This window comes from Oryx dammah, unplaced genomic scaffold (assembly GCF_014754425.2).
Source record: "Oryx dammah isolate SB20612 unplaced genomic scaffold, SCBI_Odam_1.1 HiC_scaffold_9, whole genome shotgun sequence".
NCBI lineage: Eukaryota > Metazoa > Chordata > Mammalia > Artiodactyla > Bovidae > Oryx > Oryx dammah.
The window spans coordinates 32,921,910-32,940,708 of NW_024070193.1; the positions used below are offsets into that span (position 1 = coordinate 32,921,910).

An 18,799-nucleotide genomic window follows, 5' to 3' on the forward strand; every position below is an offset into this window, starting at 1 on the left:
GATATACGATCTACATTTTGAAATTTGTATAATCGTATCTCAACTTTCATAACCTGTAGATTTTTCCTTTGTCAATTCAATCGCTACTGTATTGGCAGTACAGTAAAATAGAAAGAAAATGATAAAAACTAATCTAATTTTAGTAGAAAAGTGGCACAGTGACAACACTAATTGATAGGCTGCAACATTATTTCAGTAATTTCAAATGTTATGTGACAAGAATAATATTGTTGAAGGTTTTTATTATTATCATTTTTTTAGTACCTATAATGATATCCTCCATATATCTGCATATCTGCATATATCTCCATATATCTTATCAGACTCCTTAACACCATCTCTGTAAGTTTTATTAAGTCTGCAGCTGCTTGACTGCATACAGGTGATTACAACAAGGCTGTTGATTGGATGAAGTTGGAAATATAAGCCATGTCTCCCAATAGGAAAATGGCTAAACTGGCACATTATCACAATGGAATGTTATAAATACACTAACATATTTACGAAAATTATTAACGATCTAAGGAAAGTTCTGACACCAGGTAACTAAATACATGGCAAAACCTCCACTGTCTAAGAGAAATACTTTATAGAACATAAGTCTGGAAAGAAATATCAATTTTAAAATGGACTTTCTGAGTGATAGGATTATGGGTGATTACTTTCTTCTACTTTCTTCCAGTTTTTGGCAATGACTGTTTTCCTTTATTTATAAAAAGTAGAGGTTGTTAAAGAATATTGCTGTCAAGAATTTTCAGTAGTGATATCTTCATAGTGTGGAAAGGGAAGTTGGCCCTGACTTTCAAAACATGGAATTTTAAGAACATATGTTTGTTGTGACTTAAGGCAAAACTCAATAGATTTCTTGACTACCTGATGGTAACGAGCTGACTTACATGATAAGTGGTAGCTTGAGGATATTGAGAATTCCACTCGGATTTCACTTGAGTTAAACATCAGCATTTGTAATTAAACTGCTAAAATATATGACATGGTACAGAAAACAAGTCACCAAAAGCCACGTTTTCCCAAATAATAAGATATATTTGTCCTGAAATCACTGAATTATAAATTTATTTACCATAGGAAATTGATGCCATTTTTAAAAAACCCAACAAAAACACCTGCTTCTTAACTTAGCATAAACTCAGAAAAGACTCTACATGTGTGCATGCTAAGTCACTTCGGTTGTATCCAACTCTCTGCAATGCTACGGACAACCAGGCTGCTCTGTCCATTGTGTTCTCCAGGCAAGAATACTGAACGGGCAGCCATGTGCTTCCCCAGAGGGTCTGCCCAAGCGAATCAAATCTGCGTATCTTGTCTCCAGCACTGGCTGGCAGGTTCTTTACTACTAGCATCCACCTGGGAAGTCTAGAAAAGACTTTACTTGGGGTCTAATCTAGAAAGTCAGGGAAGAAATCCTTTCTTCATTTTTAAATGACCAGGGATTTCCTTAACTAAAATCTCTCCTTTAGAATAACATCAACATGAAAATTTGTGGTCTATAATTAGAACATTTACAAATTTTTAGAGAATTCATGGGCAAGGTAGGCCACTTTTCAAAAAAGTACCAAAGCTCCTACCAAGTAAAGTTCATAAGATTTATACATTTGTCCAAAGGGAGTATTTGATTCTGTATTAGCTGAAACTTCCTAATGGAATCCTGATTAAATTCACTGGTATATTGCTATCTTGCTTCAGCACTTACAAAATCAGGAATCAATTTCCTGAAGTCCACAGATTGGGGAAAAGAAATGTCTAAATCCGAGGCATGTGCATTGTTAGTAAACAGTATATTTTAATGCTGTATGTGTGATCTGTGGCATGTCATAAACAAACACATATACATGGTATGTGATACACACAAAAGCCAACAAATAATATTTAGTCACTGGGAGAACAACTGTCTCTTAGTCTTCTTATTGGTTTCAAGAGAAAGCTGGCTTTGGGGGCCATAAGCACAAATGCATGCACAGGTCCTTCATGGGCTTCCCTGGTAGCTCAGTGGTAAAGAATCCTTCCTGCAATGCAGGAGACATGGGTTCAATCCCTGGTCTGGGAAGATCCCCTGGAAAAGGAAATGAAACGCCATTCCAGTATTCTTGCCTAGGAAATCCCATGGACAGAGGAGCCCGGCAGGCTATATAGTCCATGGGGTCAAAAAAGAGTTGGATATGACTTAGCAACTTAAACAACAACAGGTCCTTCGTATTCCTTTAGTGCTAACATCACAAAGAAGAAGCAAGTTCAGATGTCTGAACAGACAAGACCATGTTGCTAGTATTTAAAAGGGAGAATAGCTTATTTTTCATTATACTTGTTTTGTCATTGTTATTTGTTTATTATTTTTTAACATCCAATGATACTGGTTTCCTTACACAGGAAGTTAGTTTTCATTTTCTTTAAGTTTACTTAAGTAAAAAGAGTAGTTAGTTTTTAAGATAAAATACTAGGTACACACTAGTAGAGAAGGGCTACAGAAATGGCAAAAATTGAGAAAGCAGATCATCATCTAAAATTTGAGAAGCCTTGCACTGATATATATATATGCATCCTGAGTCTTAGAGTGGTTGGTTATATAATTAAATTGTACCTATAAAAACTCTAGAATTTCCAAGTTAGGTATTTGAAGCAGGAATATTCATTTTATCAACAGACTCTGAAACATTCTGACTCATATTCTTTCCATGCTTGTTTTATTCACATTTCCTTTTTACTTCCTGAGGACACACTTAATTGGCTTCCTTAAATTCAAGCAATTAATTTTGGCTCAACTTACACGGATGAGCTTTCCATTTGGACATGTGAACACTCAAGTGAAAAACTGATTTCACCACTTAATTTCACTGTTTTCTCAAGGGGAGAATCTGGGCATGGGATGGAGGCCAGGCCAAACAAGGTTTTCTACCTACTGGCCACGATGTGGCTCTGAGTGGAGGAATCAGGAAGGAGCTGCCCAATTTTCCCAGCATGCTGAGTTGATAGAAATGGGCTTGGAGGTGCTTACTAGAAATTCTGTTACTCTGAAGAGGGTATCTGGTGAGAATGATGCCACCATGGAACAGAGCCAAGAGATAGAGAGTCTTGTTGGTTTAATAAATACGTATAGCGCACCAACTATGATTACTTAGACAGTAATGATAGAGCATTGATCAAAACAGGGAAAATCTCTGCCCTGCAGGAGTCTGCCCCTCAGTCAAGGAAGACTGGTGAAACAGCAATAAAATAAATACGAACATGCCACAGCATGTGTGATGGCTCCAAGTGTGATGAGCAGGAATAAAGCAGCAAGGAAGATGAGGGAAGGTGGGGAGATGAGGTGCAGTGCCTCTACATATGGCAGTCAGGGGCACTGAGGTTACATGTGAGCCTGGGGGAGGGTGCCACATGGGCATCTAGAGGAAGAGCCTTCCCGGTAGAGGAAACAGCGAATGCAGTGGCCGTGAAAGGAAAGTGGAATGAGTCAGGTGGAAAATAGCAGGAAGCAAGTCTAAGTAGGATTTGAAGTTGGATTATACAGGCCTTGTCCAGCGTTTTAAGGATTTAGCATTCATCTGGAGTGGGATGGGAAGTGACTGGAAGGATCAGAGCAGCAAAGCGACACCATCAGTCCCACTCTGGCTGAGGGAGGCAAAGGCAGCTGGGCTGAATGACCAGGGCCACTGCTCTGATCCCTGTGAGGGCTATACCGTGGGTACCAGGGCAGCCACTGTGAATGCCTTAAGAAATGGTGGATTCTTGTAGAAGTCAGGTTCTGGATCAGGTGTAGGTATAAGAGAAAGAGAAAAGTTGAGAGTGATCCCCAACCAAACTTTGTGCCTGAGCAAGAGATAATGGGATTGAATTTACCAAGATGGGGGAATACTGTAGAAGGGCCAGGTTTGAAATGGGGTGAATAATTTAAATAATTTAGCTTTAGAAATGGGTTTCCCTGGTAGCTCAGTTGGTAAAGAATTTCGCCCGCAATGCAGGAGACCCTGGTTTAACTCCTGGGTCAGGAAGTTCCCCTGGAGAAGGGATAGGCTACCCACTTCAGTATTCTTGGACTTCCCTGGTGGCTCAGATGGTAAAGAATCTGCCTGCAATGTGGGAGACCTGGGTTCGATCCCTGGGTTGGGAAGATCCCCTGGAGAAGAGAACAGCTACCCACTCCAGTATTCTTGCCTGCAGAATTTCATGGACAGAGGAGCCTGGCGGGCTGCAATCCATAGGGTCACAAAGAGTCAGACATGACTGACAGTCAATTTGATATAATGGATGATTCTCAAGGATGCAAAGAGCTGAATCTACCCACAATGAAAGCCAGAATTAACACTTGACTTTTCAGTCATACAAAGCAGAATATGTGGCCTCCGCATTCTTTCTTGCAATCTCCAAACATAAACTTCTTAATATATATGTCTCCTTTCAGAAGCTGCATCATTTCATCATTTATATGCCATCTGAAATTTTTCCTCATCAGCACCTTTAGATAAAAGTTGTTCTTAAGAGTTAGCTCTCTTTGGGTTGCCAGTAAAAAAAAATCCATCTTATTTAAAGATGCTAATTAGTGTTTAACTTAGAAATGCTTTAAAAAATACAAGTATTTGGATGTCAGAAATTAAGTGCTTAATGGAAGCTACACGTGCAGTACTTAACTTGAGAATCCTTGTATTATTTACATTAATCAAAAATATCACCCAAGATCTGTATGAATATATAGCCTTGCATACAGCATTCCCTGATTACAAGTACGTGAAACTTGTACATTCTAAGCAAGATGGTGAAGGACTCCAGAAATTTTGGAGTTTTGAATTCATCATGTTCAGTCAAGAGGAAACACATAGTACTTCACACTTATGGGCTTCTTTAGATTTCATTCATCCACCTAGCCACCCACTCAACATTTAACGAGCGACCCCCAGTGCCATGCTGGGCTCTGGGGCTGGGTGAACAAGACACAGAGGGACTCTTTCCGCCTAAAGTTTACAATCCAGAGGAGAAGACAGATAGCAAGGAAGGACTCAAAGATGCTATTTTCATTCTTTATGCCTGAGGCATGACAATAATTCTCCTCATAATGATAATCACAGAAGCCTTATCAATGTTCTTAACTAGGATTTCAAGCTAATACCACATTAAAGGTTAGGATGACTATTAAGTGCTGTCAGAAATACTTTTAAAAGATTTTATTTGTTATTTTGATATATTTGAAAAATTATTACCATAAAATTTCAAAATTAACAGTGGTCTTTATATACAATCTTTGAATAGTTATGGGATTTTAATTATCTCTATGAATTTCCCATTCAGCATAAGAAAACTTTCTTTAATAACACTGACAGCCCCACAGACAAATTCCAGTTAAATTATGGCAGTAGGAATGTATCATTTTCAGGAGGATATTATTCAATTGTTGGAAGTTCCATCATGCTCCAGCTCCGTGAGCACAGACGTTCTGTCTATCTCTGATCACCTTAAACACGAAGTAAACTCCCAGTAAATACTGGTGCTATGTATGACATGAACATTCTAATTACATGGTTGAAAGAAAAGATAGTACAGTGATTAAGACTAATTTGTATGGCTCTCTGGCTACTTACTCTGTGATCTCATGGAGTTATATAACCTCTCATATAATTACATATATAGTTATATAATGTCTTAGCAAACTCGTCTCCAAAGTGTGAGACTACTAATAATTTCCAAGTCATGGTGTTGCTGTGAGTATTAAGAATCAATACATGAAACACACTTTAGAACAGTGACTGGAAATTGCTCTTTAAATTGCTAGTCATTAAAATCATAATCATCATCATTATTGTAACCTGCAAATTTCTACTTTAGATGGGGTATTTATAAGCTATCTTTAAATTTCAAAGGGGTTTTGCTTTCTTTTAAAATTTTATTTCATGCACTGTGCATTACCATGATATTCCTATTGATTTATAATCAGTCTCTTCCTTCTGTCTAACCAATTCACGAAGCTCTTCACTGATTCCATGATGATGTCACACTATCTTTTACAATCATAATTTCTTAGTGAGTAATCACATCAATTATTAAGTCAGATGAAAGAACCAGATAAATCTGTTTGCATATATTTGTGCAATCAGAAATTTTGATTAATACTGTGCTTTGAATATATAAATAATGATGTGTATTTAAATCTTACTAATTCACAAGTGTTATTGGGAATACCAAACATATTTAGTGAGAAGTTCTAAATGCAGAATATTTTTAGCTTATTGTCACGCCTATATGTTCCATGGTCTAAGCCCCAACCATGCGCTATAAATAAGAGATTGGGTCAGGCTTCTTCTAATAATTAGTGAAGGACAATTAATTATCACATTAGATGGCTGCTTGTAAGTGCATGCTGCTTAAAGGGATTAAAGTGTTTTATTGCTAAACTTTTACTCCAAACTCTCTTTTTTATAGATAATATTAATACAAAAGTAACCATATGGACTTTCCTAATCAAATTAACACTGGTTAAAAAAAAAAAATCCAAAGTAGTAGAATTATGTTGTTTTTCACTTTGTGATCACACTGTATGGCATGCAGGATCTTAGTTTCCTGACCCAGGACTGAACCCATGGCTCTCTGTAGTGGGACTATCTTAACAGCTGGACCACCAGGGAAATTTCTAGAATTATCTTTATATATATGTTTTAACTTAGATCTTCCCTGGTGGCTCAGATGGTAAAGAATCTGCCTGCATGTGGGAGATCTCTGGGTCAGGAAGATCCTCTGGAGAAGGGCGTGGCACTCCAGTATTCTTGCATGGAGAACCCCATGGACACAGAAGCCTGGTGGGCTATAGTCCATGGGGTCCCGAAAGAGTCAGACACGACTGAGTGACTAACATATGTTTTAATTTACCCACAACACTAGCCAATACAATTTAATTTTATACTATCTTTGTTCTTAGCAGTTTTAGCCAGCCAATGAAAATCTGGGAATTATATATGGAAACAGCATTAATGAAGTTGGCAATCAAGCAAAATAACTATTTCATTCCCATATTCAGCAAGTTGAAAAACATTTTTACTGAGTTAATTAATTTTTGGAATAAATTTAGAAGAAAAATTGTTTTCTGCAAGTCAAAGTAATACATCATTATGGTAAAATTAAAGTTAATGCCTTCATGCCTCACATTCCTCACCTTTAAAAAAGAAAGAAAAAGGATACCTATCTTAATGTGGTAGGTCTGAAGTGTAGATGTGAAAATACATGTCAAACGTGTGGACATAAAATATTCTCAGTCGCTATGATGATGATGACAATGTAACTTGAGTGGCTGCATTGTGTACAGTGACTACATAGATACTGGTTGCTATCAGTTTCCTAGAAATATATGTGAACAGCGATCAAACTGCAAATCACTGATTTTCTTGTAGCCTAACTTAAAGCCAGGTTAATGTATAGCTCATAATTGGTGTTTGTGAATGCACCTGTGAATACACAGTTACCAAAGACTCAGCTTTGAAGGCAACACTGACTGACATCTCTGGTCAGATTTCTAAAAATATCAATATATTCATGTGGACCAACATCTTTGGATGGTAACCTTTTATTGTACACTGCCCTCTTTTGAATGATGTAGGAAAGAAGGAAAAAAAAAACACTTTTGATCGTTTGGCCTAAGCTTTAAGTTATTCATGCTTATCAAAAATCCTCAAGCTTTGGAGACCTAAAGATACATGAAATAAACCAATTAGTGTGATCATATTTTTAAAAGAAACGTGGACAGACTTGACTGAACAGCCCACACTAAAATTTTTCAAAGGGTGCACATTCATATTCACATGGAATTTCTAACCAAAGATTTAGGGGAGTCAGGAAGACATGTGTGTGTGCCTCTGAGTTTGAGCTGGCTTTACAGAATCCAATGGGCTTATGGACTTGGGTTGTCCATCTAGAATAATAAAGAAGACTATTATTTCTAAATGGAAAGTACATTTTTTGCCATTTAAAATATCAGAATGTACGTACGAGTTTTCTTGGTGGTTGCATTAACCGTGGCACTAAAGGGACCAGTACCAGCGCTGTTGAAAGCCCGCACAGCCGTGTAATACGCCAGGTTGCTCTTCAAGCCACGGAGTCTGGCTGATGTCACATTTCCTGCCACTTTCAGTTTGCTTGATGATTCCTCTTCTCCTCCATTATTCCAGTACCTCACCTGGTAGACAGAAAACATAAAAGATGCGGAGGGCTGACCAAACAGCATCCTTACATTAAATGATTTTCACTAACACAGGCACTGTAATTTATGTGCTTCATCAGTTATTCCACAAGTAGTTATTAAGGACCTACTATGTGCTAGGTGGCTCAGTGATAGAGAATTTCCCTGCCAATACAGGAGGGGAGGGTTCAATCCCTGGGTTGGGAAGATCCCCTGCAGGAAGAAATGGCAACCCATTCTAGTATCCTTGCCAGGAAAATCCCATGGACAGAGGATCCTGGCAGGCTACAGTCCATGGGGCTTCGCAAGGAGCTAGACGTGACTTAGCATGCAGGCAGTGTGCTAGGTGCTGCTTTACACTCACAGAGGTGAAAGAAAAAGGACCCCAGAGGAGACAGATATTAAGTATGCAAATAAACCATATAAAGTCAAAGAGTAAGTGCTACATGCTACTAGACCATAGCCTTAAAAATGGGAAAATGAAGGGAAATCTGCATTTCTAATAGAATGAGCTGCTCCTCTTTCTCAGACCCTAATCAACCTGGCCCAAGTTCTACTCCAGCAGGATGACAGCTATGCTTAAACTCTAAAGGATTGTGAAAATTCCTTCAATTAAAAAAAATGACTTGTCAGAGCAAAGACCATCAAAAAGCCAGGACTGTCCACTGGCTTGTCCTACAGTGACAGCTAAGTGTCACCAAGCGCCCCTGTGCAGGCAGAGCTGCTGCAGAGAACAGGAATGCAGGTAGTAGGTAAATTTATGGATATACTGAAATATTTTATTTGTATTTCATTATACTGAATTGTGTGATATGATCTGAAACTTCTTATAAATATATATATTTACATCCACAGTATAAAAATATAAAAGTAAGTTATGAGAGTATTTGATAAATTAAAGAAACAAGGGTAGAAGAGATAACCATAATAAGACATGTTCCCCAGTGAACTCCAATTTATGCAATGAAGTTTGGCGATGTTTGGTAGACAGTTTGTACCCTTCCTAACTAAAAAAAAAGAGACAAAACCAAGAGCAGCAAGAAAGTTACCAAACTATTCCTCAGGTTTTCCTGTGATATGCACCCTTTGGTTTGATTTTCATTGTTCTACTCTGACAGCAAAATATGAAAACAAGTAACCATTTCTATAATCTGAGTAAGTAAACAGTTGCTTGAGCACCATGAAAACGGCAATCAAACCTTAGCCATCAGAGTCAGGAAGGCAATAGAGACATGTGGGGTCTGTGGAAAAAAGACAGGCAAGTCTCATCTTTGTAATGGAACCTCTGCTCAGCTCTGGCTGATGGGGAGAAGGTGGACCCAATGTTTACAGGTCTTTTTATAAAAGAAAGCAGAAATCCTGCTTTAAATGTCAAATTGTCCTAAGTGAAGAGTTGGCTCCATCTTTTAAAAACGATCTGAGGACAAACGAAATGTGTTTATAGGCTGCATAGGGTGAACCCATTTCAGTTCTCTGAGTAAAATACACCTAAAGCTACAGTTTTGTTTTGTTTTCTTTTAAATGATCAACTATAAAATTATTTCTTTAAAAAATTAGCAGTAAAATATAAAATCTCAGGTTTTTCAATAATAATCACAAAATGCCACAGTAATATTATGCTAGATATTTTCCCCATATATGTGCATGTATATTATGCATGTATATTTATATATTTATATTTATATCAATGACCCCTTAAATTCATGCAAAATACTGGGCTCATGGATAGGTGTATGTGCATTTTTCCAGGAAAGCAGTTGCCAATTTTCAGAAAAAACCTTGAAAGGAAGATGCAAGCCCAAGTGATTAGGATTAAACTTAACATGTATTTCCTACGGCTTTAAAGCATTAGATATACTAAAACTTGGGTTTCCTGGTCACTCAGCTGGTAAAGAATCCGCCTGCAATACAGGAGACCCTGGTTCAATTCCCAAGTCGGGAAGTTCCCCTGGAGAAGGGATGGACTGCCTACTCCAGTATTCTTGGGCTTCCCTGGTGGCTCAGATGGGGAAGAATTGTCCTGCAATGCGGAAGACCTGGGTTTGATCCCTGGGTTGGGAAGATCCCCTAGAGGAGGGCACTGAAAGCCATTCCAGTATTCTTGCCTGGAGAATGCCCATGGACAGAGAAGACTGGCAGGCTATAGCCCATGGGGTCACAAAGAGTCGGACATGACTGAGCGACTAAGCACAGCACAGCACATACTAAAACTGGATGATAAAATTGTAGGAAAAAGAAATTCACATATCTGACACCATTTACCATTCTCAAACAAAACTACATAATTTTTTTTATTAATTAGAAATGACATGCCAAATTGTCTTTTATAAAGTCACACCCAATAAATTGGGGCTTCCCAGGTGGCACAGTGGTAAAGAGTCCATCTGCCAATGCAGAAGGTGTAAGAGATGAGTTCGATCCCTGGGTTGGGAAAATCCCCTGGAGTAGGAAATGGCAACCCACAACTGAGCGCGCACATGCACATATGCAACAAATGGCTAGTGGCCACTGAAAACTCAGGCACTGGGTTAGCCGAAAGTCTCATTTGGGTGTTCCGATAATGTCTTACAGAAAAATGCAAAGAAACTTTTTTGACAACCCAATACATTCTAAATTCACCAACTGTAAGCACTAGAGGTATTGCTAGGTTTCAGTTCAGTTCAGTTGCTCAGTCGTGTCCGACTCTTTGCGACCCCATGAATCGCAGCATGCTAGGTTTAGATGACTCCAAACATAAAGTGCTCTCCCTGCCCTTGAAAGCATTGTCTAGTTATTAACTAAGAATGACACATAATTGATAATTTTAATAAAACATTATGGGCAATCTCAAAACTTATGTCCTGAGATATAGCATAGATTGGGGAAAATATCACACAATTATGAGTTTTAGTAAAGGTCACTCAACAGGTGGAAGGGCAGAGGTCAGTTGAAATTAAATAATCAATCAGGATCCTTACATACTTGGCCTCTGTTAGGTTCCAATCCTTGCACCGTTCTTCTTGTATCCAAATTACTTCAATATAAATTGCCTAAGAAATCTCTCCTTAGAAGACTGAGTTAAAGAAGAGATAAAAACAATTTTCAATTGGCATACGGATTATCTTTTATAAATCAATTCATAAAAGGTGCTTGAAGGCTCTTAATAGCAGTTTCTGAAGCACTTGAAGCAATCTCCATGTATTAGAATGAGAGATTTATTTTTAGATCTCAGTTGCTGACAAGTATTATCAATATTTAATCATAGAGAAAATTAGTGCAAAAATTGAGCATGGTATTAGTTTGAATTGATTATATGATCTTCTCAAATAGCTTTACTTTAAAGTTGAATAAAATGCATATAACTAAAGCATAAAGAAATAAAGCAGTGACATATATATTTGCAAGTAATAAATCAGTTACATTTTGGTCAAAAATATTTATATGAAGATAGATACTTTTATTATATAAGTAATAAATTACTTATATTCTATAAAATTTTGTCCAAAATATTTATATGAGGATAGACTATTTTTAAAGAGGGAAAAGCCAAGCATGAAAAGAGACCAAAAGTTCTACACCTGAGAGGACAGAATATAACCCCACACTAATTTGGATTTCCTAGGCACAACCACAATACCAGGATGAAGAAAGGAAATGGGTCCTGGAAACACAACTGTGTAAAAAGAGTTAGTTTAACACTGACAGAACATGAAGGCAGCGTCTACAAAGGATGAGCAGAGAAAGAAATACTGCAAAGCTCACGAAGAGCTCCGCTGACAAGAAACAGAGTCAGCAGACTGGACGGCAGGAAACTAGCTATAACACACTTGTCTGAAATGATCTTAAAATAAGTATATTTAAAATGTTCAAATTTACTAAAGAAGAGACTAAATTTGTGATGTGGGAAAAAGAGACAAAGAAAAAAGATGGGGCAAATCCGAAAAATATCAAGTAGAATTCCAACCCCCAAAGAATAAAGTGTTAAGAAAGAAATCAGTCCTAGAACTGAGCTGAAGACTGGAAGGGATAGAAGAATGGATAATTCCAGACCATGAAGAAAGAAACAAAAATTATGAGAGCCAAGTTAAGAAACACTGAGAATAAAACGAAATGTTCCAACCAGAGTTCCAGAAGGGAAAGTCCAACAATTAAAGGCAACAATTAAAAAGAAAATGTCCTGAGAATTTTCCAGACCTGAAGAAACACAGACATTTTCATGTGGTAGCTTCACTATGAGTTCAGAGCCAGCAGAAATAAAAGGCAAAGCTACTCCAAAGAGAAAGGTAATTAAGACTGAATTGTGGCTCTCAACACTGTTTCATCACCTGAGAGGTACAGGGCACTCCCGTGTCAGTAGATGATGACCCTGCCTGGGTTTTTGCTAGAGGGAGTGTGCCCCAGGGGTAGCAACTGCATTCCTTGGCACAGCAGATAGCAGGAAGGGAGGATGCTAAAGTAGAATCAAGCACAGGAGGCAGATTTGTCTTAGCCATCACCATAGCTTTGCCACTCAGTACAAAGCTTGTACACATCAAGTACCTGATATTGTTTAATTTGTAAAAAACTTAAACGCATGCAGTTTACAAATGCCTGCTTCCTTCCTATCACAGAGATACAGCAGAAATATGTATCTGGTCTTTGCTGGAGTTTCCTGACACACACCTCCCTCCAAATCCTTAGGATGTCAGAAGTGATAAGTGTCATTGTATGCCAACGAGATATCTGGTGACTGTGCCTTCCTGGTTAGCTTCAGGATGGAAATTGGTTGCCAGAGTCATCAACCTTGTAATTACAGGGTTGGAACTTTGAGGCCCACCTCCTGACACAAGGCTGAAGGTTAATTTAATTTGGTTGCTGCTGCTGCTGCTAAGTCACTTCCGTCTTGTCGGACTCTGTGCGACCCCATAGATGGCAGCCCACCAGGCTCCCCCATCCCTGGGATTCTCCAGGCAAGAATACTGGAGTGGGTTGCCATTTCCTTCTCCAATGCATGAAAGCGAAAAGTGAAAGTGAAGTTGCTCAGTTGTGTCCGACTCTTAGCGACCCCACAGACTGGAGCCTACCAGGCTCCTCCATCCATAGGATTTTCCAGGCAAGAATACTGGAGTGGGTTGCCATTGCCTTCTCTATTAATTTGGTTAACTAATAGTAAATGATTCAATCCTTCCTTCCGTCTAATGAAGTGCTAAGTTGCTTTGGTTGTGTCTGACTCTTTGCAACTCAGTTGGCTGTAGCCTGCCAGGCCCCTCTGTTCATGGGGTTTCCCAGGCAAACTGGAGTGGGTTGCCATTTTCTCCCCCAGGAGATCTTCCCAACCCAGGAATTGAACCCACATCTCATGTCTCCTGCACTGGCAGGCAGGTTTTTTATCTTAGTGCTACCAGGCCTCCATAAAAAACCCTAACTGACAAGGTTTGAGGGCTTCCTAGTAACTGAACATATTGAGAGGGGAGGGCATGGAGAGGGCCTGGAAGCCCTGGGCCCCTTCTCATGCACCTCACCCTAGGCATCTCTTCTACTTAGCTGTTCCTAAGTTGTATCCTTTATGATAAATGGATAATGGTAAGTAAAGTGCTTTCCTGAGTTTTGTGAGCCATTCTAGCAAGTTCTCAAACCTTGGTAACCCCCAGGGGGTTGATCTCCCCCCGTTGATCAGGGGGGCGATGTGGACTGATGGCACCTGATGTTTGTGTGTGGTGGGTACCAGTCTTGTGGGTCTGAACCCTTAACCTGTAGGAAAGTGAAAGTGTCAGTCGTTCAGTCATGTCCTACTCTTTTCAATCCCATGGACTGTAGCCAGCCAGGCTCCTCTGTCCACAGAATTCTCCAGGCAAGAGTATTGGAGTGGGTAGCCATTCCCTGGAGAAGAAAATGGCATCGCACTCCAGTACTCTTGCCTGGAAAATCCCATGGACTGAGGAGCCTGGTAGGGTGCAGTCCATGGGGTTGCGAAGAGTTGGACGTGACTGAGCAACTTCACTTTCACTTTTCACTTTCATGCATTGGAGAAGGAAATGGCAACCCATTCCAGTGTTCTTGCCTGGAGAATCCCAGGGACAGGGGAGCCTGGTGCGCTGCCGTCTATGGGGTCGTACAGAGTCGGACACGAATGAAGCGACCTAGCAGCAGCAGCAGCAGCAGCCATTCCCTTCTCCAGGAAATCTTCCCAACCCAGGAAGCCTTGTAGTATCTGAAGCTAACTCCTCGGATAGTGTCAGAATTGAATTGTATTTTGGGACACCTAGCTGCTATCAGTGGCTTCCCTGGTGACTCAGACAGTTAACAATCTGCCTGCAGTGTGGGGGACCTGGGTTCAGTCCCTGGGTTGGGATGATCCCCTGGAGGAAGGCATGGCAGCCCACTGTTGTACTCTTGCCTGGAGAATCCCATGGACAGATGAGCCTGGTGGGCTCCATACAGTTCACGGGGTCGCAAAGAGTCGTACATGACTGAGCGACTAAGCACAGCACAGCTGCTGGTATCAGAGAACAGGCTGGTGTAGAGAAAAAAAGAAAAAAAAAACAAACACATTTTTCGTGTCAGAACTGTTCCGTGGATAGAACAGAGATGGATATTTTGTCTCCTTTAATTCACCAAGCTAGTTAATACTGTATGTATGTATGTATGTATGCAGTCCTAATACTGTATGTGCCTATAAAACACTGGGACTCCAATTTCTTGATGAGATAATAATCTTTTCTTTAGAAGCATAACACCAGTTCACAAGCCAATATATTTTGATCTAGGTAGGTAAACAGAAGCAAACTTGAGGAATGTCAGAATTTTAAATGCTATCTCTATTCCTGCAAGTAATGTGGTTATTCCGAAAACTAATGTCCTTGCCTTTCATATTATGGCATCACAGATTTCACTTAACCTTAAACCAAATGCAGTTTATGAAAATAATGTATTGAAAAATGGCACTTTTTAAGCCATAAAAGTACAGGTATTGTTAGAAATGCAATTTTAATAGACTGAAATAATCTTGTGCATACTTTTAGATTTTCAGGGAGACAAATATTTCCTCTTAGCTGCCAGACAAAACACATTTCAATAAATATCAGGCAGGCAAATGCATTCGATGGTGTTTAAGAAGACAAATCCAGATCTATCTTCTACTCTTCTTTAGGGGTTCCTCGGCAGCTCTTCCCTGCTTGGCTCTCAGTCTCTGGGGGCTGACTTGTGAGAACATGCCAGGCTCGCTGACCCTCTGGCTTCTCACTGGATGGAGATGAGTTGGAGCAGGATGCTGTGGGCCCCTCCAGGTACAAATCCTTTCTGTGTCCCCTATTTCTTGTTTGTAGAAATTAGTTTCATTTAACCTCCCTGACCTTCCCTGATTTCCAAAGGGCAGATTCAAAGAGTTGCTTCTCAGGAAAGGGAGGAAATTCAGAAACTATTGAGAAGTAGTAAAGAAAAAATAGTGCATGGGAGTGGAGCGGAGGCGCAGGGCCCTCGAGAAATATACTTAACAATACCTCTGAGTTCTTCTGCAGGAACTAACCACCACCCTCCCCCCCACCCAGGAGAAGGATGAGCACAAGATTCCTGGAGTACTTCCCTGTTACCTCACCACCAACCAATTAGAAAACAGTCTGCATGTGACAAAGATAGATGAAGGCTCTGACCCCCTCCTCAAATGATTCTCCCTTTAAAAACTTTGACTGTTGAGCAGAATCTTCAGAATCAGTTTGCCATCTCCCCAGGTTGCTGGCCTCCTGAATAAAGCAACCTTTCCATTCCTACCAGCACTTGTCTCTTGAGCTTTTGAGAGGTGAGCAGCCAAACCTGAGTTTGGAAACAGAGAAGCCAGGAGATGGGTGGGTGCAAGGTAAGAGAGGCTCCAGTATTTAGTCTCTCAATGCTGAGTGAGTCACAGTTTGGTAAGGACAATATTTGCCTAATAACAAACCCTGCTTTGTTTGGGTAACCCTCACTCACACACATACTTACTGCTCTCTCCAGCATAACAAATCCTTCCATCACCTCTCAACTGTCTGCTTTTTATTTATTCACTTCATTTTTTGCCAGCTTTCTATTTATTTAAAAGGGCTTGAATTGTCTCTATCCAATTTTCCTATGTACCTGTGACTCATCATCCTAGAATTAATTCTTTGCCTGAATGTAAGGAATCAGATTCTTTCTATATGTTTTCATTTTTGCCAGTAGAAATTTTATATTCAAAAAAATTCAAGTATTTAACATCTTTTCCTATTCTAATTAAAATAGTGGGAGCTAAATATATTCCATATAGCTGTTTATAACAGGAGGCTGAACAGAGATATCAGTGAAGTTTCAGTTTGGTCTTCTGTATACATTTTTTAGTTATATTCCCCTGGCAACAACAACAAAAATCTTTTAGGTCCCCTGCCCCTTCACTGCCCAAGTTATGTTTCTCTGTCAAATATTAAAAAAAAAAAATCTACTAGCTCCCCTCTCAAAATATGCTTACCTGTAATATTTCAAAATGCTTCCCAGGTGGCTCAGTGGTAAAGAATCTGCCTGCCAATTCAGGAGACCTGGGTTCAATCTCTGGGTAGAAGAGATTCCCTGGAGTAGGAAATGGCAACCTACTCTAGTATCCTGTCCATGGGGTAACAAGGGAGTCCGACAGAGCTGAGCGTGTGTGTGCGCATGTGTGTGCATGCACACACACACATACACACACACACAATATAGCTTTTCCCATTGCTTGTCAAGATTATTCTACCAAGTTGTATTTTCTCAAGACACAAAATAACTGTAAAGAAATGGACTGTATATACCAAAATAGAACTTTGGAGCTTTTGTTTCTCAGGCACCTACTACCCATGAACTTAAACCATCTATCTGTCTCCTCTTTATCTTGTTCTTATCTGTTGTTTCTACAAAAAGGGGCACAAGAAAAGATCTGAGCCTGAGTGTTGTGGTTAGAAGATGAAATAAATTGGAGCCCAGGGAAATGAGCTCCTCAACGACTTCTTGGTCAAATCAGAAAAAAAAAAATTAGTCTAGCTGCTAATGATGATGTGTGCTCAGCATGCCCCATGGCACATGATCAACCCCCACTGAGATGAGAGGAAGGCAGGAGCTATTAAGAATTGCGAAGATATATTGGGGTAACTGCAACCCAGAAAGTTAGCCCCACGACTGCTAATTAAATACTCAGCTAAGTCATTTATTCTTCCAGGTTACTGTTGAAATCATTACTGAGACTATGAAAATACGTATTTCTCTCTTGGCACAATTATATACACTATTTCTTAAGTTGTCGCAAAGAGCGTATCTTTCTCTTAACTTGTCTCTTTCTTTTCATACACACCAAACCCTTGGGGACTTCCCAGGGTGCATCGGTGATAAAGAATCCACATGCCAATGCAGGAGATTCAAGAGATGAGGGTTCAGTCCCTGGGTCGGGATGATCCCCTGGAGGAGGAAATGACAACCCACTCCAGTATTCTTGCCTGGGAAATCCCATGGACAGAGGAGCCTGGCCAGCTATAGTCCATTGGGTCACAAAGAATCAGACACCACTGAGCACACCCAGCACAGTGCAAGCCCTTGGGGGAGAAATTTTCACTAGTTGTTTCCTTTCAATACTGTATTCAGGCTTTATGTGGATGTTAAGATTGCTACTCTTTAAAGGGAAGATGCTATAATTAATTCAAGGCAATTTCCATTTGCTCATCATTCCCTCATCTTTTTTCTTCCCCTCACCAATGGCAACGCCAGTAGCAACACAAACAATAGTACTGAGTCCCATGCTCAAGACTGTGCTATATGTTTCTATACTACCTCACTGGTTTTCAAAATTTTCCTTCCCGTGAAATCTTATCCCAATGCCCAATATGCAAAAACAGAAACGTAGAAGCTCCCAAAGTCTCTCTGGCCCATTTTCACAATGGCTGCTTTATCTCATTTAAAACTTCTCCAATGATGCTGTGAGTTATTTACCATTATCTTTATTTTAACAGGGCCTTGGAGAACATTCGCCACATGCTCAAGGCCAAAGAGCAGTAAGATAATGGAGCTGAAATTGTATTTATTTAGTCACCATGAGCTTTCTGCAAACTCTCTGTGTGCTGGATACAACTGCTGGCACCTGGGATACATAAGTGAGCAAACAGGCAGGGTTTCTTGTCCCTGATGGAGATGTATTCTGCTCTAGTAGATTTGGATGCAGGCTTGTCTAATTCAAAAATGGTGTGAACTTAACAAGATAACTATCCTGGAACTACATGGATTCTTTGGTTTTGTCTCTTGTTCAATCAATCTCTCTTTCCTGACCTGAGCCACAGCAGTATATTTCTCTTTTCTTATAGAGTTGCTTATCTGGATGACTCCTGATCCGCTTAAACTGACATATTCTAACATCAACATCTACCTGCCTTCAAGCTGTCAGACAATCACCAGTGACTGGTAACATTCCTGTGGCCCTTGGAAGCCTACAAAGCTCATTTATATATAGTCTCTTGTTTATTTCTCTTAATTATTTCACTAGCTACAACCAGGTCAGGAATTATGCCCCTGTCATAGAGTGTACCCTGGAGAAGGAAATGGCAAGCCAATCCAGTATCCTTGCCTAGAAAATCCCACGGACAGAGGAGACTGGTGGGCTGCAGTCCATGGGGTTGCAAAGAGTCGGGCATGACTGAACGACTAACACACACT

General features: G+C 39.8%; 1 protein-coding gene across 1 annotated transcript in view; it reads right to left on the reverse strand.

The window, feature by feature from the left end:
- The window catches only part of CNTN3 (contactin 3), a 284,442-nt gene that overhangs the window by 16,856 nt on the left and 248,787 nt on the right, over positions 1 to 18,799 (reverse strand). Inside the window, exon 19 of the mRNA XM_040246384.1 lies at positions 7,981 to 8,167. Within this exon, the coding sequence (XP_040102318.1) occupies positions 7,981 to 8,167 (187 nt within the window). The remainder of the gene's footprint in view (positions 1 to 7,980; positions 8,168 to 18,799) is intronic.